The sequence below is a fragment of the Strongylocentrotus purpuratus genome, unplaced genomic scaffold (assembly GCF_000002235.5).
Source record: "Strongylocentrotus purpuratus isolate Spur 01 unplaced genomic scaffold, Spur_5.0 spur5_scaffold_13, whole genome shotgun sequence".
NCBI lineage: Eukaryota > Metazoa > Echinodermata > Echinoidea > Camarodonta > Strongylocentrotidae > Strongylocentrotus > Strongylocentrotus purpuratus.
Genome location: NW_022145598.1, coordinates 17,086,616 through 17,108,470, shown reverse-complemented (window position 1 = coordinate 17,108,470; position 21,855 = coordinate 17,086,616). Strand labels below are relative to the sequence as shown.

Sequence of the window (21,855 nt, the reverse complement as noted above, 5' to 3'; positions counted from 1 at the left end):
TCACAAAGATTCATGCACGAACACTCCCTGTGACTCTTCCAAATTATACATCCCTCACAACACTAGAGCCCGTTGCACAAAAACTTTCCATTGGGGGTATCTTTGCCATCAATGGTAACTTCCATGGTAACATTGCTCAACAGCCAATCAAAATCAAGGTTACCATTGATTGCAAAGTTACCATCCATGGTAACTTTTGGGCAACAGGGCCCTGGTCTTCAGGAGAGTTTGAGATAAAATATTTTCCTGGAAAAAATCTGCTCACTTACAAAATGGTAAAACTTGACACACACATGCATTCTAATCATACTTTCTTCCGTTATTAGCAAAACAAATTTCGTCTTTCCTCGGATGTTCAGTACAAAGATACAATTTCTTTTAGTTGTGCGCTATACTATTACTTGTACATATAATGAGCAATTTCAGTTTTGTAAACAAGCATTGTGTTGCATTATCAGCAAAAAATATTAGGAATCGGCTCACGTGGCTATCAAATTTCGTCTTGACTTGCATGCTTTGATAATTCGTTGCTTAGTTAATTTTGTAGAAAAAGTCAAGAAAATGGGTGAATAGTACACACAGACACATCAAATCAAATAGTCTGTTGAAAGCCGAAAGGTGCGGACTCTTTCAATAGTGAATGAGTCAACACCCTCCTGGCTCCAAACAAACAACATCAGTTGTTGTATTCTAGCACTTCATTAATACGTTGGTAGATACTGCAACTTCCAAATATTAGCAATTCTATCAAGTTATCTTAGGTTATTCCAAGCTATAAAATATTAGACGTACATCAATGTTGTGCCACTTACAAAATGCAGTTAAATGAACATGGTTTACAGGCACTATGTTTCCCCATTCACTGAAGGGTTTAACTCATATTATATTGTGGCTTGGGTTGAAATTTTGTTATATTTTTTTAAAGAACATCTTGCCATCCTTTTGATTGGATAATCAATGTTGAGTGATGGAAGGATTTAATTCACATACATCAAGCATTAAACGTGGTAACGTGGCAAATTCACAATATTATTTAAATTTGATTTCTTTCACTTTAACAATTGTACCGAGTATTTTTCACGTCCTGATAGATAACTTTTAGTTGGAATAATTATAGGATATATTAAACATTGGAAGAAAAATATTAATATTACCAATTTGTAGATAAGATGAGAAGAGATGCACACAAAATATTAATCCTCTTGTAATTCAACATCCTTGATAGATTACAATGAAATATAAACACTATCTCTGTCATTTGCAAAATGCAGTCAGTCACAGGCACTTAACTTTCTCATCATTCTCTACGTCTTCTTCTACACTAGACCTGTAGGGAAATCATTATCAAGATGCACTCAGGCGGTGTATCTAGGTAATGTACACTATTATTATTACTCAAGTCAGGCTCTTACTACCTTTTAGCGCTGATATCGCCGTCCAGAGGTCAACTTTCTAGACCTCTGTGTCTGTATCGGCAGGGGCCTGAATTAAAACACACAGTATACAAGATAAAATCAAGGCCCTACTGTTAAGGTCTCATTCGCTGACAGCCAAAAGGACACAAACTCATGTAATGCCCTTCTTCCTTTCATGACGTAAGTTACGAGTATACAAATAAAACACAAATTTTTACTAATGACCGGTCATTAGCGTTTTATAATGACTGGTCATTATCAAAATTACCGATTGTTTGATTAAGATCCACGTCATCATCTAATAATATAGAATAATTCAGGCAATGAAATAGTCATAATGCAGGCTCCTTCTAGCATCCATATTAATTATCTACACAGACCTCTGAAACATTATGGCCTGTATGGGCCAGTTTCATAACACCTAGTACAAGGTTTAAATCGCGACCGTGCTGCTAACATTCTTGTTACACGTAAACAAACACTTTCGAAAACACGACTCACTTGCAGCTTTTCCGCGAGTTGCAGATTTGCGTAAGATACATGTCACATAATTACACAGCACAAATTTTTCAAATTTGCCAAGAGCTTCCAGGTAAAAAGTTTCTGGTATTAGAAGAAGCCACTTCAAAGGTGTTTCAAAGACTTTGGTACAACAATGTCTACATGCCTACATCTCAAGTTATGGTGCTGACACATTTTTCTCACATAAAGGGATCATGGAAACAGGAGAGGTAATTTTCCTATTTTTCAAGCCTTTCAGCAACTTCCCTATTTTTTCCCCCCAGAATTTGGCTTGATACCCCAAAGTACTTTTCCCAACATAAAGCAGATACAAAGAATAATAGTGAAGAGAAATTAGCAAGAATGACAGAAATATTAACAACATTGCCATAAAATACATTGTTCTATATATTGTGCTACAGTTAGTGTATGCAGTAAACGGCAGGTTTCCATAGTTTTATTAACTTTGCTGCTTCTAACAGCCTCACAGTATAATTTAGTTACAAGGGGGGAAAAAGGAAAAGAAAAAAACCCAAGATTCTCTTTCAGAAAAGTAAAGCAACAGTGCGAAAATCAGAGCTTTAATATAAAGCTTCCCTGCCATATTTGAATGTTTTATAAACCCTTTGCACACCAATTTTAAAATTTCTAATAGTTTTTTAAATGTGTTTAAGAAGAAGATAATGTTGAATTTATGAGTTTAAACTAAGGTCCTACATTTAATCAACTTTTAGTTGAAAAAAAATTAAATTATTTAAGTGTGCAGAAATCTTTTTTACACAAAACCGTGTAAATTTCACCCGAAATGCATATTGCTCACTCTGGCTACATAGAAATATGTCTTAATCAGCCAAGACACTTACTGAATATAAAAATCATATTAGGGGTGCAGGGAAGATAAATTTCACTACGTTATTGCGTCTTCTTTTATGTTATCCTAATGGCTAAGTAATGCCTTGAATTAATTTAGCCAATCATAGTCAAATATCCCCCCCCCCCACCAAAATAAAAAGTTAAAACATATATGTAAGAAGCTGGACAAGGCTCTGAGCATTACTATATGATAATAATGAATAATTGAAATATCACCTTTAATTAGCTTCTATCATTCCTTCATGGATGTTTATTAGTGATCGGTTTCAATTGCATGAATTACATGCGCAAACGCTATTAAGTATAAGCACTATTAAGTATAAACACATTCATGTAGATTATACATGTACATGGAGATTAAGTATATGCATGTAGATAAGTATTTATTATGCACTCTATTAAGATGACTTTATTATAATTATTACCATAATTTCATAAATGAACAATGTACAATGCTTTATATAGCACTAATGGGTATGGGCTGCAATGGAAATTTATAAAAGCACTTTGGGTAATTTTGGAATTTTGGAATTTGGGGGCTGTGTTTCCCAACACCTATGCAAGTTAATACAGTGGTGCACTCAATGCAATTTATACATGTAATCATTTGTAAAGAGAGAAGCAAGCTTTCTTTGTAGTATATTTCTCTGAGATTAAGCACTGCAATTGAGATAACGAGAATTAAAATTTGTTTACAAGTGCAAACTATCTTCTTTAAACTTCAACTAATCCCTCCTGTAAATGGGCAGCAAATATATGTGTTTTTTTTATTTTATTGAACTCTACATGGAAGATTCACCTTTGATGGAATCAATAGAACAAATAGGCAGATAAACTATTCATAATAAGGCTATTTTGTTCATTCTAAAAATGGAAGATTTATAACTTGGAGAATTGAACCTGGTATGACGAAACAAGCGCTTTTGGTCTGTATTCTACTAATTCACTTACACTTAACCCTGGGTCTACAAATCACTTTGAACTAAAGGAAAAACTTAAACTCAGAATTACTTCCTTTATTGAACCTGATTTTTAAAGACCCTATCCAAATAATATTCAAACTTTATATCAATGGAAAGCTGAATTAATGTAGAACACAAATATAGAGGAATAACAAAATATTTTCTGTTTTAGTATCGCACAAAAGCAAATAAAAAATCTCATTTTCTGTACCCTCCAAATTACGGGTCAACAGGGGTCAAATTTGCTGCAGTTATGGTGACATTTTGTGCAGCCGATTGGCGATGAGCCCTGCATAATTAATGACAAGTCATTGTGAATATACGTACTCCGCATACGATGACGTCACCAAGTTGCTAGCTAGTTTTTAGGTCGACAACTTCTGATTTTCAAAACATTAGATTTTGACTTTTCAGAGAGTTGTTTTCTCCTCTGACAGACACTAAAATATCACATAACTGATATTATTGAAATTTATAAGCTTTCCGTCGATATGCAATTCATATATTTCATTTTTCACTTCGGACAGAGTCTTTGACAAAAGCCTTAACCCAGTGTCAGGTCTAACTTTGAGTAGAATACAAGCCCGTGGGTCTTTGAGGATCACCGGTAGGAGGGATGAAGAATGGGGAGGGGGTAGAGAGGGGATAGGAAGGATGGAGGATGCATAGCAACAAGGAGTAAGCCTAGAATGAAGATGATGAATGACTTACAGCTCGTACTTGGGCTTCCGTCATCTCCTGAGAAAGAAGCAAAAACATCTCAACTCACAAAAACTGTGTTTTCTTATCTTATTTAAGACTTTCACTGGAACGCCTGGTTGTTTCTATCTCAATAATCTCTCCACTAACCTTCATAACATACATGTATATAGAATATCATATTGTTAGTATTCAGCCATCCTGCTTTCAAGCCCTACTGCACTAATTATAGCTACTTGCTCCCTCTATATAGCAAACAATGCCTAATCGGTGACCATTGGTCCCCCCATGGTCCCCTTTTTCTTATGTTAATAGAGAGCTGATTTGATGAGATAATCACCAGTCAGTGACCATGCAGGGAGGTCTAATCCCTCATGGGCAAACTAGTGCAGAGGGGCTTAAAGACATTAATAGTCATCATAATGATCTCTTTAATCTATAACTATCAGTATCGCAATCTACATATTACAAGGGATAATCTGTGCATCAATATGACTAGGGAACTGTAACTTTGAGATTTCCTGACTTGACTCACAGAGTCTTTCACTTAATGACTTTACATTGCTAGATAATATAATATGCCATAATCATTCCTGTATAGTCCAACTGACTTTAAAAGGTGTGCAGGTGTGCATGGCCATGGGACCTACTCTTTCAAAGGAAGTGCAGGTGGGCTAGATGCATACAGAGGGGTTCTGGATTTCATTTTCACACAAAATTATTATTTTGATGGAGGGATGAATGGATTTCAAACATTCCTTTTCATAGCTTGATGAGCTACTCCATGCATGACAGTGCATCAGTATACATGTATCTCTGTGTTTTAAAAACTAACAGATCTTATTTATACCGGTACTCAAATTTCTCATCTGTAGAGGTCAAATTGTGAACATCGCAATTTAAAACAAAATGAGCACAGGAATTAATTTTCCTCAAATTTTTTGATTAGCAATTTCAGCCGATGGATAAATATTTCAAATGAAATTCTGTACATTTCTATGGAAGAAAACTGCTACACAAAAGATATTTTGTATAGCAGTCATGCAAAAATGCATAGCAAATTGCGATGCGATACCAGGAAAATTATTCCCTGGAGCACTCTCTTTCCGAATTTCAAAAGAAATCTCTAGATAGCGATATAACCACAGGAAATCACAGTACGGTAGGTTTGAGATCTTTTTTGAAAGAAACATGTAAAAAGATCATAGTGTATTTGCAATTTTTGTAATTAATGTAAACATTAATACTACATGTTTGTGTTGATGTAACAAATATATCACTTCTATTTTAGCTCTAGCATTAATATGACACTAAAGTCTCACACATAACATAACTCAATAGTTTGCAACAGGTTATTAAGATAGACATGTAGAGATTCATAATAGGTACGCTTTACGGGACTGATGTTTACCTAAACAATCAGACTAGGTATACACAGTCAGTTCTAGTTAAATGCCCAAAATACATCCAACAACAGGCAATGCTACACATATGCTTTCTTTCTGGATGGTCTGGACCATATTTTGAGGTCAGCTCACACCAGACCCACATCAAAATAATGGCATTTAAGGGGTCCACTTATACCAGACCCCAGTTAGTGTTGATACCTGCTCAGGGGAGTGTTTCACAAAGCCACATTCATGCCACTGTTTGCTCTTACCATTATGATCTTTAGATAATATTTTCCCCTTCAATAATGACCTATCAAAAATTTGTGACCATGATTTGTACATCCCTTGAGAGACCAATGCTAGAAAATCGTGAGATAAAACAGTGGCATGAAAGACCTGCCACAGTTAAGTCCAACTTAAAGTCGATCTTAGTCTTTGTAAAACACCCCCCAGGAGTATTATGTTCAGGATTAAATGCATTCTAAACCAACAGATCAAAACCTTGAATAAAACATATTCTTCAAGTACAGGTGTATGTACAACAGGGCATCCTAAGACTATACAGCACATATTTCTATTGAGAATAGTCTATCCTTCTTCACAAGACACAACATAGGACATACTACAAAGAGCATCGGACAAGCTTTCACATACTACACTGTTGTCAGTTGAAGCATTGGACATATAAAGCCAGGCATGAATGATGTTGGACGGTAGCTTTCAAGCAATCTGCTTACAATGACATTCCTTCTTCCGCAAATAATTTCATGATTGATGAAATTAGTATTTAAGACATTTTATCATTTCATTTTTTAAAATAAAAATTGTTATATATATTTGCTTATTTATGACCCTCTGTCAGAAAAATACTTATTGTATTTGATATCAATACTGTTGTCGAAAAACTGTGTACTTTTATGAATGCAGAAGAAAATCAATTCAAATCAAATCAAATATTACAATATAGTTTGCTAAGAGTGAGAGATATGTAAACTTGTACCATTTTACACAATTAAGGCTGGTTCAGACATGGTGGAGTAAATCGGCGAGTATGCAATGTTTTTTTTAGATGTGTAAAATGAACGGCTACTGCGCGTAACAAAGGATGTGCACGTATTCACTGAGCTCTGTGTTATGAGGTTCATAAACATGAAACGTATCACACTATAGAACTGCTGTGGTTTTGCCTCATCATATCTGAACAAGCCTTAATATTCCTTCTGACTATCAGCAGACACTAAACTGTTTACTGGTAAAACCCCTTTGTTGGCCGCAAATTGTATATGACTTTGGAGGAAATGCATCAAGTCTTTGCTGTTTGGAGCATCTATGTATACATAGAATCAAAATGTTTTGATAAATGTCCACTTATTGGCTTCGGGAGGATATTAAAGGAAAATATTTAAAACCAAACCTGATGGCATCAATTTAAGGTGCTTATGAAGTCAGAAGATAAGAATGAATTCTGAAACACATATGAATATAAGGTGCTTATGAAGATAATCAATTCTGAGACACCAATGAATATTATCAACAATATGGATCACTGTTTCGATGCTTAGAGGAGACAAGTTTATAGCCATGCTGTGAATGCTAGAAGCCATTCGTTGCTGCAATCTAGGCATTAGTGAAATGAGCAGCCATACTCCAACCATTTTGGACAAAAAGCTATGGAAAAAAGGTCATGACTACATCCCATCTGGATATCACAATACTACTTAAAGATCTGACTTTTTTTTTATGTCAGATTAATATCTCAATTTCATTTCACATTTTTTTTTTTTTTTTTTTTTGGGGGGGGGGGGGGGAATTATTTCAATAGACATCCACCCCCTTTTTAAAATAAATATTTATAAGGAGTGATCCATAGCTGCAAGTGATAAGAAAGGCATTTAAAGGAAAATATGTTGTGAAATTTTACAGGTGTGGTTTATCATGATCAAAAGTGGAAATGATGGACAGAAGATAGAAAAGAAAATTTGGTTCATTTCTACATTAGAACGTTATCTGGTCATTGATTAATAAAGTTGCATTCATCTAATCTCATAGATTCAGTTCAACATATTTTTTGTTCTGGCATGATAAATGAGAGACAAATGCTTGTCTCAAGGGATTTAAGTTACTACAGTGGATAACTTCCTGTGGCAAATGACACACAAAGACCATTTGTGATTTTCATTCTATGAGGAGGGATTCCATATCAAGCCTGTTTGTAAGAGGACTATAAGCAGGGGTAGAAGAATAAGAAGTGATTATGATACCTTATCATGATCTAAGTCACCGTCCGCCTGGATGACAATCTTCTTCTCAACTCTCGTCTCAGTCAGCTCACCCTTTACAGTCTAGACAATGAGAAGGAAAAACAAAACATAAGCAACGTGTAAAGGTTATCAAATGGTGAGATCTTAATACTTGTGCTATTTCAACTGGAGTCTCTACATCAGTTTAATAACTTATACATATCATCATCATCATCATCCTTATCAATAGCCATCTTGTCATTTTCATGCTCTTATCTCTCAATGTTTTAATCATTCTTGAAGTATCAAAATTAGCTTTAAATTTGCCATTATCCTTCATGTATGTTACCATTTCATTTTCATGTCACCATTTACTACAACCACCATCATCATCTTCACTACCACCACCACTAAAACCATATCCATCTTCATCATCATAATCAGTGCCATCATCACCAGTCACCAGGGAATAATTTTCCTGGTATCGCATCGCAATTTGCAATGCATTTTTGCATGACTGCTATACAAAATATTGTTTGTGTAGCAGTTTTCTTCCATAGAAATGTACAGAATTTCATTTGAAATATTTATCCATCAGCTGAAATTGCTAATCAAAATATTTGAGGAAAATTATTCCCTGCCAGTCACCATCACCTCCATCATCATTATCACCACTTCCCATCTCTATCTCGAATACGGACGAGAATGGGGCGGTGTAAGGCCAACATGGCGAGATGGGGCTATGCCCATGAAGAAGATATTCTCTCCGACTGCGGAGAGACTCAGACAATGGACCACATCTTGCAGGGCGGCGGAACGGGTTGCACAGATGAAGACCTGGCCCTTGTAAATGAGACGGCCATCGCAGCCATCGTGCAAATGAAGAACTGAATTTAAATGAATTATCTAGGAACTTTACATTAATCTTCATCTAAGGAGACACGAACGAAACGATCTCTACCCACTCACCTTGGTAATATGAGTGGTTGTAGTCATTGACCTTGTCTCACTCGTCATGGTCTGGGCGCTGATCATAATCATAACCAGAGCCGTCATCACCAGTCACCATCACCTCCATCATCATAACCATCACAATCATCATCATCACCACCATCATCACCTCCATCATCATCATCATCACCACTTCCCATCTCTATCCTCTCACCTTGGTAATATGAGTGGTTGTAGTCATTGTCCTCGTCTCGCTCATCATGGTCTGGGCGCTGATCATAATCATAATCAGAGCCGTCATCACCAGTCACCATCACCTCCATCATCATAACCATCACAATCATCATCATCATCACCACCACCATCATCATCATCATCATCATCATCACCACTTCCCATCTCTCTACCCACTCACCTTGGTAATATGAGTGGTTGTAGTCATTGACCCGGTCTAACTCGTCATGGTCTGGGTGCTGATCATAATCATAATCAGAGCCGTCATCACCAGTCACCATCACCTTCATCATCATAACCATCACAATCATCATCATCACCACTATCGTCACCTCTATCATCATCACCACTTCCCATCTCTACCCACTCACCTTGGTAATATGAGTGGTTGTAGTCATTGACCTCGTCTCGCTCGTCATGGTCTGGGCGCTGATCAGGGTTCCCGGATCCTCGTCGCCGTCCACCGCATCCTCCGGGTCCTTCTCGTAGGTGATGGTGGTGTTCTCCGTCTTGACGTACGGCACGTCCCTGGTGAGCTTGGAGTCGTCTTCGGAGCTCTGCTGCTGCTGGACCAGCATGGCCGTCTTGACGAACGGTGAGACCTCGTCTTCGACGTCGGGCTGGGCAGCGGCCATCATCTCCTCTTCTTCCTCATCCTGTAGTGAGCAAACATAGCAGTATGTCAGCATCACTCTATTCATTATCATATCCTGCTTGGCTTATAAACAGGGATGCACGTTTTCAGGGAATACCGTAGTCTGAATTCAGGCTCTGGCGACTTATTTTCAGACCATAGTTTAGGCTTTTTGTGTACAAAATAGCTCATTACAGGTGATTTTCAGGCCCTCTGATCAATTCTAACTGGCATTCCTGTTACAAAGTAATGTGAAGATGGACATATCGCGAAAAATATGATTTTAATTGATGGCTAAAGAATTATTTCCTCAGTTTTGTATCCTCTCTACGATATACTTGTCTACAGTTATCAAATGAACTGCCACCCTCAAATCATGATTTAATTCCTATAAATGTACTAATGATTCTTAATTCCTAACCCAGTTGATAATGTCCAAGAAAATGTTTACAAGTATCTGAAGTTACCATACATTTAAGCCTGTATACATCTCCTCTAAGCCTAGCGGATCATCCTTTATCCTATCTTATATCTTGATTATTCCACGTCTACTAGCAATTTTCTTGAAAATATTTAAAGTCATCAGGCACAGAGTCAATAATTCAAGAGAGTTTATCAATACAGCAGGACCAATCATCGGACGTTGTATATAACACCTTCACTCATGGTCATGAATGGTATGAAAGATGAAGGCTTAATGGAGGTGAATAATGATCTTGCAAAATATATCAGAAAGTTCCTTCATTACATGGTCACCAATCACCTTCCTTCTAATTTCATTCATGAATATTCAGGACAAATACATAACCATTCATGAACTTTATTATCTCATCCACTGCAATTTTCAATCACATGATAAATCTGTGGTATTTTGAAGGAGGGGGAAATATTTCTAAAAATTATTTTCATGGATAACACACTACACACTGCACGCAAGGAAACAATCATTCAATAAAATTTGTCAAAATATAAACACGTAGAAATTACCGTTGAACAAGTACTCTGTTAAAGTAAATTACACATGGAACCAGAACAAAAAATATGGAAGAATTAGATGTCATTATTGCATTCATATGAGCACTGCTCCGAGATGAGGTAAACTAAAGAACTGCAAATAATTATTGTCATTAGTATCATCATTGATCAAGTTTAAGGTTCGTTTTAGTTTCACTGAATCCACCTCTGCACCCTGTGATAAGATGAAGAATAAGTAAAATGAGAATGAGTTATGAAATGCAGTTAGAAAACCCCAAATACAGACACACAATGAGAGCGAGAGAATGAGAGACCATGCGTGAGGTTTGTAAGCATCTCAAACCTCTTCTTCTTCCTCCTCCTCCTGCTCCTCCCCATCACCAAGGCGGATTACCATGGCAACCTCCCCTCCTACACCACGGTCGGGGGTCGATTCAACCCCACTAACTTCCATTCTAGCGACCTCTTCCTCCACAACCGGTTCCTGCTGGTTGGATTCAGTCTCTTTGACTGGTTCGGGCTGGTCAGAACCGGACTGGACTGGTTCTGGCTGGTATGTACGGGCAAGGAGAGGAGAATCATCAGGTGAATCATCTTTGACCTCTTCGGCTTTGGGTTGACCCGGTTCCTGCTGGTCAAAGTCAATCTCCTTGACCGGTTCAAACTGGTCAGAACCGGCCAAGACTGGCTCTGGTGAGTCATCTCTGACCCTGTCTGGGGTCAAGTCCTCCTCCTCATGGGTCATTTGTTGAGGAGATTGGTCTGGAATGACCTGATCAGCTTCAGGCTGCTGTGAAGGTCAATGTTATAGATAGTGACTAGTTAAGAGTGCCAATAGCAAAGTAGGAGCCATTAAATCAAACACCTCTTCAAATGCCATATCACTCTTATGCATGCTCAGATTTTATTCTATATTTATTCAGCCTTGCTTTTCTAAATTCTATGGTGGTTTCTTAAACACTGGTCTTCTTTTTTTCTGAAAATATTATTGAGCATGTGGTCTGGACCATCTTTGATCTCAATGATGACTCTATGATGACTCTTTTTTTTAATGACACAAACTTGAAGCATGACAAACATTTAAGATTTCTCTCTGAGACATCTCTTAAGTAGGCGACATAATTTATTGGCATTTGAAGTGGCATAACTGCTGATATATCTGGCTCCAACTTTGCTGTTTACCAATAAGTGCTGTTATTCAATCATAATTAATCCCACCTGGTTAGAAAGATTAGGATTACAACTTGTTTAACTCAGAAGTTATCATAATTGAGTAACCACATATGTATCCATGGATAAAATTGCCAACACCTATATTTACTTTAAATTTCTTCTGAAAGTATACTTCTGAAATAGAACTGATTTTTATTTTTAAATTTTTGCAAAAATGTTATTATACATGTATGTACACATCATGATCTATCAAGTTTTATTCAGGAATACAGAATATAAGAAAAAATTAATATGTAACTACATGAAGTGTAAATAAAACATATGTACCATTAAACGAATATTCATTAGGTTAATAATTGTAGTATATAGTATCAAGATAAATATAGAGGTATATACATGTAGGTAAATACACCATTAAAGCTAGAATAGATGGAAAGATATGATAATTAAGTAATACTGGAATGCTACAATGGTGCGCTATTAGAAATAATAAAGAATGTTGTATAAATGGGGAACGCTGAAAGTCTATAATGGAGAGCTGTTTAAATAAATTGAAGCAAATCAAAAGAAATTAGAAAATGATGCCATGTCAATGAAGTCCTGGATCCCAGACTAAATAAAGCTATCAACCTGCTTGAGTAATACATGAGAATGATGAGAAACAATGAAAATACAAAAAAAAATATAAAGAGATAAAAAAGAGAAGATTAGTCTCTTGGAAAAATCATGAAAATATTATCTGGATGACTATAGCCCTGCTGCCTTTAGGAACCCATCTTACTAGTACTATCATTTTTTTTATATAATTGAAAGAAATGAAATACCGTGATCAAGATCAATGAAAACAAACATATATTGTCAAAGCAGATTGCAATGTGAAATTTGCAAACAGCAGAACAAAATGGAAAAAAAATTATCAGAAAGTTAATTTCTACACACACAAAGAAAAACAATCTAAATTGTAATCTACTGTGTGCACTGTAGTGTGCTTAGCTTTCCAATAATTTAATTAGAAGACTTTATTTTACTCAATAGTTCTGATACAGGATGGTAATACATCTAAATTTTTAAAGCAAGGAAATGAACAGAAAGCTGCATTAATATTCTGCTATGCCGTACATTCTGTTACACATGTTGTGATTTACATAGGGATAGTCCGATATTTGACATCAAGGAATATAATTTGGTTTACATAAATGTAGAAAGAAAGAGAGCTTTACAGTTAGTGAAGTTTGGTTTCAGATGAAGAATTTGTCAGAAAGTGAAAAAGCAACTATAAAGTTATTAATTGGGTTTTGCTCAATATTTAAGGTGGATATAAACTTCTTCATAATCGGGTTACACAATATCTTCAGAATTTTATACATTTTTACCCTATGTTTGGCTTTGGAAAGAGGCTTAGAAAATGGAGATGTTTTAGAATTTCTGCACTAGTGATGGATTATGATAATATGAGATATCAGTACAATGGTACAATTTCACAATAAGATTGATGAATCAGTAACAAAAATTACATTTAAAATGAAGACACACACAACCAACGCCTTGAATTTTTTGTTAAATGTTTTGCTTCAACATCAATCTGTCTTTGAAAAAATTTAGGGGAGTTGTGCCAATATCTTACAGCAAATCATTTTTCTCAAAGGAAACATTGGTAAACCAAAATGAAACCTCCCTTTTTTGGCTCTTTTCATAAAGATTCAACTCATGTTTATTTTTTGAAATAGGATATAAAGATACATTTACTCTTTGAATATTAGCAATGGTTATTTAAAGATACTATGTCCCATTTGCAGGCCCAAAAAATGAAAAGATTAAATTCCAACGGCATTTGAAAGATAATACTTATTTAGAACTTCCCAAAAAAAGGTAGGGCTTGAAAATGTCTTCAAGTGGGAAAATAACGACTATTAGTTGTCAAATCGACTAAGGAGCTATAGAGCCAATAAGTAATAGTCTTCATTTCCAGACCATTGTACCGAATGGTCATACGTTTTATGCTGCACAAAAATTCAATCAGTTTAATTTTGGCCATCACAAGAAGTGGGTTATTGATGTAGACAAATGCTCATGTACCCTTTTAACAGCTCATTTTATGTATTTTATTACCAAAGAAAAAAAGCCAGTCAGTCACTCAATAGTGTCTGACAGTGAAGTCTAGCAAGTAAACGGGTTTCCTTGCATAATTTGAATATTAGGACACTGCTATCGTTTAAATTTCACAGATAGGACATACATGACATATTCATAATTCCTGCAAAGTTCTACAGAATTTGAGGTTGGCTGCAAAAGGGACATAGTACCTTTAAAGAGGACTGTTCATTAAAAAAAAAATTGTTAGATCAGAGAAAAAAGTCAGATTCCATAAAGGCGCATGGAAAACAGAACATTTTCTTTGTAATATTTTGGTACACAAATGATTAGCAACATGTCTTTTCAAACACAAAACCCATGGCTTTTTGTCTTGATGATTTTGTTAATAGAAAATAAATCATATCATCTTCTGAGAGGTAGAAGAACATTTAATCATATCCTTTCAAAGTGTAAACACCCTTCTTTCTCTCAAAAGACAATACAAGATAGATTATTGCATGATAGACCAGCAGTGGTTATGATTATAATATACATACATGTAGATAGATGGATACATATATACAATGTATATAAGAAGTTTGATAGTATATGTATGAAGAGAAAGCTCTAGGGCTTTTTTGATGAGGTTTCTACTGGTGCTGTGATGATGTCATAATACCTCATTAGGATATTCATCAGTGATGTATGTTTTGACGGTAGTGGTTGTAATAACCTCCGGTACCTCGTGGATGTGAAGCCGTGTTGGCTCACCTTCCAACAATAACACTGGGTGCTATGGAGATAAAACAAGGGATGCATGCTTTTAATCTCTTCCACTCATCTTGATATGGAGTTATGACAGGGTATCACTGGTTCTTTCAAATCTGCTGCCATACATGTATGTGTATCTGCTAATCTCTAGCAGGGCTTACCACTAATAGGTGCCTGGGACTCATTGGCGCCCCAAATCTAAGTCTGCACCCCCAAAATTTTAAAATTGTAAGATTGGGTTCATGCGTACAGACTCTAAAAAGTTCACTGCCGACCCCCTTCCAAAAAGTTTGTATGGAGCCCTGTCTATGATGGTGTTTTCAATATAGCCCTCTAAACAGTCGTCTCTGTCTCTCTGTCTCTCTGTCCCTCCTCCCCTCTCTTGCTTGCTCTGTTAATAAGATGTTGTTTGTTTGTTGTTGGGTTTGTTTTGTTTGTTCTTTTTTTTTTTTGGGGGGGGGAGTTGTGATGAAGCAAATTCATTGTCAACATTATCTGTAATTCTGTAAGCCACATACACTATAATATTCTTATCTACCAGTGTACAACATTATTCATACCATTTCTCTCGTAAACGATAGAGAGGTGACGAAATATGAACAACGAAATATGAACAAAGAAATTGACTTCTTGATGTGACAGCTTCATGTATCATTCTTAAACACACAAAAACTTCACAAACTCAACCCAACACTACAAACAAGAATTGCAAAAAAAGAACCAAACAAAATTAGACCAAAAATCATCAACAACTGATGTACATGAAACAAACAAGGAGAGAAAAATAAATCATCAGAAAAATTTGGGCTCCCTCATTAAAAATGAGGGAGAAGAAACTGCAATGATGAAGATGGTTAAAGATTAATAGATGATGCATGGCATGGTAGCAGAGTTAGTGTATGAAGATTACCTCATCCTCGTCTCCAAACGTTGTCTCCTGAACTGCATCACCATTCTATAGAAAACAGATTCACAAGATACAACACTTATATATATATATAGTCAAACCTGGTTTAGCTACCACCTGTCTACAAATACCACATTTTCTGTTTCCCTTGAAAATGGTTTTTCATTCAGACATGTACTAAAGGAACCCGTTTGTAAAGACCACCTGTCTGTAAAGACCACTTTTCTCTTCTCCCTCGGGTGGTCTTTATAGACAGGTTTCACTGTATATAAACTAAACAGTCTCACCAGATAAAAGAGAAAAAGACTTTTTCTTATTGTTTAAGTTCATCACATACATAAGACAAAGCAGTAACTTTTACAGTTGACTCTCAGAATGTCTTACCATTCTATAATACTGATACACAAGATACAACACAATACATATGAAGTCTTTTCAAAGGAACACAAGGTGTAACACTTGGGAATTTACTCTCTAAAAATCTTGACTTTTATAACATAGCTACATGTGCATAGATACGACTGTTACGTGTGCATGTGAAAATATCACCCAAATACACAAATAGAACATTTGAAAAAAAATGACTCTTTAAAAGTCTTAACCATTCTACACAAAATGAACACCAGACAGACTGATAGAGTTGTTAAAGATTAACCACTGATACAAAACTTAAAACTCTTCAATACAGATTCCAAAGACTTGAATGCCTAGAGAGAGAGTTGCCCACAAAATCACCAGTTGTTCTACACTTGTACATATATTTCTTACAGTGTAATCTTGTACTGCACAACAAAATAACATTTCCCTCGCACACTATGTGCATTATCACCTTTTCCTTTTTTTCAAAGATACAATCTACCTGAACAATTTCTATGAAAATAATTGAGTGGAAACAAATGCCCAGACCATCATCCACACTTCATTTCAAAATCACAACATATCAGACTGAGGCCCTTTCTACCATTGAAAAATAAAAGTGTTTACATCATAGCTCAACCAATTGAAATAGAAATAAAACTCCATAACCTGGTTTTGATTCTTCTTACCTGGTCGCCTGTTCTCTCTACTGTATACGTGGTCGTCTTGGTAGTGGTTACCGTGGTAACTTCTTTCTGGAAGGTACCCTCATCAGGATTCTCCTCGTCTCCCTCTGGCTGGCCGCTTGCCATGTTATCTGCTGACCTCTGCTGACCAAACAGAATTAATCTAAGATTAGTTCGTTGAATCATGATTAATTTCGCCCAGAATCACTTGTTCTCTTTTCTTTCTCATTTGCCATGTTCTATCTTGTTCATGATGATTGTTTGTGTCGGGTGCTGTCATGTGATTTCTGTTTTTGCAAAAGTATGCCTGGTTGCCATGTTATGAACCAAACAGAATTAATCTAGGATTAGTCTGTTGAATCATGAACTGGAAATAAGTATAAACATGTTTTCTTTTGTAAAATTTACTTGTGAAAACTAATTTGATGATAAATGACTTTTGTTTATATATGTCATATGTTGTGTATTGTAAACATGATATTATTAGTCTAAAGATTACTGTCTAGCAAACACTATTTCTTTCCTTTTTCTTTTTTATTATTTATGTATTTTGTTCTTTTCAAATCTGGGTAAATCAAAGGAACATCAAATAGGACTACTTGTTCTTTACTTGTATATGTAGTGTAGATGTAATTGTTAATAATATGTTGTTAAAAACTATATGAACATTTCTCACAACAAACTGACATTTAAAACAGAACTTGCATTTATTACCCACTCTCAAAAACCATGCAGACATCCTGAATATAATACTGTTTCACAGCAAGAATCTGTGCCCTGCTTGTCAAACGATAATTGTAATAGGCTACTGAAATCCTTGCATTTGATTGGCTGTGAGCAGCTTTGTCATATATCTGTGGGAGTTGTCATTGATAACAAGTTTTATGAAACAGGGCCCTAACCTACATTCCATTTTAGGTTTACAATCTTCACCATCTTTTTTCATTAGCAGTGTACATGTTCTGTTTACATTAAAAGTTGACATATTAATGCCAATTTATTTCATTAAAGACAGACAAAGCTCATCAGATTAGTTTCCATATCGATAATAATCAAATTGGTGTTATTCTAGATTAAATATATACATGTAATCCCTTATAGGATAGGTTTGTATAACAAAAACTGAAAGAAAAAGAAAAAGAAATGGAGCAAAGACTACAATAATTCAGACACAATGTGGTCAATCAATTAACCTCATCTTGCGTTCTACAATAAAGTTTCAAGGTCAAAATATTACCATCAGAGTATTAATGTCCTAAATTGCGTATTGCTACCAACACTTTGGTCACATACACAATGACAATGCAATGATATAAAAGAGTAAATTCTTTTTTAACACCTGGTAATTTAAAAAAAAAACCTTATAGGATGACCTGTACTACAATATCAATATCACTATAAAATGATAAGAAACGACACAGCAAATCATATATTTGGCATGCTAGAAAACAAGGGGGAAATCTGCATCAAACTCTCTCTTTTCAATGAGACCAGGAAATAATGCTTGCTGGAAAAAATAACAAAGATAGACAGATGGGAACATTATTACTTGAATAACACGAAATCCTTTCAGCAATAGGGTTGGTTGAAGCTGGCAAATTGACAAATATGCATACTTCGGAATCAAAATCAAAATCAAATCAACCGAAAATGACAAAGGTATACAAGGGAGGGACTGAATAATAAAATAACTTTTAAAAAAGAAGCATTACAATAATTTCTTTTTTCATTTTAAGAAAGAAAAGGTTACCATGAGAATAACGGACTGGAAGAAGTCCAAATCAAATCTTCAAATTGGCAATCAACATCACTAACATCATCATGCTACCATCATGCCGACTGGAATCCAAAAATGATAGAGGAGTTCATATTCACGACAGGTTTGCAGAAATGGTTGGTGGGTAAGGATCGACAGAGAAACAAGTGAATAGGGAATTTACGTTTAGGGGTAGAGGATGAAATAATACACAGGATGGTTGGTAGGGAGAGGAAAATAAGGGATTGGGAAAAGATGAAATCGTCATGAGTTGTAGGGAAAAATAAACAGGTCAGGAACATTGGTAGAAAGTGGAAACAGGGGAGGTGGAAGAAGGAAGGTGGAAGAAGGAAGGAGGAAGGGAAGGGGAAGGTGAAGGGGATTACAAACAGGCTCGCAGATAAGTGTAGATTGGTATACAGACATGGACAAGTGGATTGTTAATGCCATAATGTATTTACTTGTTGTAATGAGACAATATTTGTTAGATTGACAAGATCATTTAGAACTGAGGAAGGAATGAAGCAAGTGTCCTTTGGGGAGGAGCAGAAAGATATACCTCTACACTCAATGGTATGAAGAATTAACAATGTAATTTTCAAGATGAACAAAATCTATCTATTAAATCTCCCCAAAATCTTTAATCACGCGTATGTTTATGCTCAAGAGATTTCCAGAAAAGAACTATATATTGTACTTTCAACTGCATGCCCACAAGCAAACCTTGTTTAGGTGAGTTTGGGTGGGTATGTTGTGATTTTATTGCTGTATTTTGCCAGTGTTCACATTGTTTTTTTACAATGCAAAATAAATGAATTTAATTGAATTGGAATGTACAGCTAAACATATACACCAGTAGTGCAATTTGTAACTCCTAAATCTGAAATGCATCACTTCCTACTTGGGATAACACAAATCCATTTCCCCTTGCCTTATAAGATGGTTTAAAAGGGTAATCGTAAAAATTTATCCCTTAATTTTGAGCTTATAAAAGGATGAGCTTGAGAAGCAAGACTATATAGTCACACTTTTCTGGCAATGCTAAAGATTATATGCTCAAGCTTTATGAATTTGAAATAAAAAGCACTATGTGTAGAATTCTGATCACTCTTACACTACTACGGAACAAGACAAATTACATTTTATACGACGATTACTCAAAAGGCTCTCACAGCTGTATATGTACAGGGTAAAAAAATTGAATATAAAAAAAGAAAGAATAATACAGTAATCATAATACAAGACATGACCAACAGAACACAACATTGTACAGTTTTTTTTTTAAAAACACGACAATGGAAGATCAGACAGAAAGATGGAAAACAGTGTAAGGGATTGGAAGGACTGAATTGGATGGGGGAAAGGACAGAGAGGGAACGGAAACTGGAGTTCAAAATCAAATCGGAGAGAGAGAGAGAGAGAAGTGAGAGCGTGTTAGCCATGAACGATGCAAGTTAATTCAACAGACCGAGAAATAAGATAGCTTGATGTTTCGCACTTGTTGTGTTTCTCCGTCGTAATCTCCCTCATCGGAAGTCAAGTCCATCTCCTGCCATTACAATGGAATAGCCCAGCAGACCATGTTCATTATGTTCATGGGGGTGTTTCAATGTGAGAGGGGGTTAAATGGAAGCAAGAAAAGAGCGGTAAAGATTAGAAACGTCGGCTGCAAGAACAGGGGGGTGTTTCACAAAGATTAAAATCGACTTTAAGTTGGACTTAACTACGGCAGGCCCTTCATGCTGCCCTTTGCTCTCACCGTTTACTGGCATTGGTTCTCAAGGGAAGTACAAAGCATGGTCACAAATCTACAGAATTGATATTTTATGATAGCTCATTATTGAAGGAAAAAATATTATCTAAAGATCATAATTGAGAGACCAATGATAAGAGTAACTAGAGGCATGAATGGCCAGCCATAGTTAAGTCCAACTTAAAGTCAATATTAAGTCTTTTGTGAAACACTCCCGAGATGGAAACATCTTATTTACAGCAGCATGAAAACAAAACTTGCCTGTTTTTTGGTTTTTCTTCACATAAATATTTTGGCTGTATGCTGGGAATAAAGAAATGCTTATAGAGCAGTTTACAACAAAAAGGGAAGCCTAAATCAGGGATAAACAGAATCTGAATATGTGAATGTTGTTATATCCAATATACAGTGAAATTTCTGAATGTCCCCAAAGTTTCAAAACCACAAATCTATCAGTTAACATTAAAATACAATCCACAGCGACACTAGTGTTTAATCAATTTTGCGGCATTCATCATGAGAAAAAATTGACATCGTTTCAGCTGTGGCTTTGTTATATACCCTAGGAGACAAGGTGATTCTATAAGAACTTTTGGTAGGGAAGGTTTTATTAGCTTATCCTGGGTAAAAAATTGCGCCGATTTCAAAATATCTTACTGACCCTACTCATAACATTATGGTAACTTTGGCAGCATTATTGTCACTTTTGAAAAGGGGCTTTGTTTACAATCATTAGTTTCAGCTAAGGAGATTTGATGGGCTAATTCTATTTTTTAAATGTGCCCTGATGCTAGAAAAAGTGGTCAAATTGACCCCCATTAACAACATACGGTCATGAAGGCCTCACTGTAATTACATGTAGTCTTCTTAGAATGGTAATTTTAATATATGACAATGATTGATCATTTTCAGAATCAAATAACTAAATAACTTTTAACAATTTGTCATTTGCAATGAAATAAATAAGGAAAATAATACAAAGAGAGCAGGTTGAAGTTCAAAGCACTGTACTTTATGCCCAAGAAAAGACAAACAAATTTGAACTCAATAATATCAAAAGACCTTTGATCAAAATTTAGAGCTATCTGGAAAAGAAAATGTTCTCGTTTAAAGAAAAGGAGCAAATTTGTACATAGGATTATATATGAAAAGCAAACGCACTTGAAATATTTGAAAGTTACCAAGATTGCTCAACGAAAGGTTTTCCTAATACCCTTGACTGATCAAGAAATTATATGAATTGCATTCTATTCTGACAGGTAATATAGTAATTTATTTTAATCACTATCCCCCATTTAAATAGGAACTGATATGAAAATCAAAATTTCTGGATGTAATTTCTATCCATCTTTACAAATGTTTATACCATAGCTAATATCTATGTATATTTCACAAGTTGTGTCTCCCTTTATATATATACTTTTGGATTCAAGAGAATGAGTTTTCTTGTGCGTGGATATATTTAAACAATAATGACTGATACATTAAAAGAACAAAGATATTT

The 21,855-nt window shown here is 35.5% G+C and overlaps 1 protein-coding gene across 12 annotated transcripts in view; it reads right to left on the bottom strand.

Moving 5' to 3' along the window:
* Positions 1–21,855, bottom strand: part of LOC764523 (protein 4.1) — an 88,233-nt gene that overhangs the window by 5,952 nt on the left and 60,426 nt on the right. For 2 of the 12 annotated variants that reach the window (XM_011675998.2, XM_011676024.2), the window contains 8 exons: positions 20,067–20,147; positions 16,846–16,983; positions 15,803–15,847; positions 14,801–14,914; positions 11,219–11,665; positions 9,638–9,922; positions 8,103–8,183; positions 4,463–4,489 (listed from right to left, as the gene is read on the bottom strand). In XM_011675998.2, the coding sequence (XP_011674300.1) occupies positions 4,463–4,489; positions 8,103–8,183; positions 9,638–9,922; positions 11,219–11,665; positions 14,801–14,914; positions 15,803–15,847; positions 16,846–16,983; positions 20,067–20,147 (1,218 nt within the window). Of the gene's footprint in view, positions 1–4,462; positions 4,490–8,102; positions 8,184–9,637; positions 9,923–11,218; positions 11,666–14,800; positions 14,915–15,802; positions 15,848–16,845; positions 16,987–20,066; positions 20,148–21,855 lie in introns of all 12 variants that reach the window. The other 10 variants (XM_011676021.2, XM_030983041.1, XM_011676012.2 and 7 more) reach the window with 9 other exon arrangements.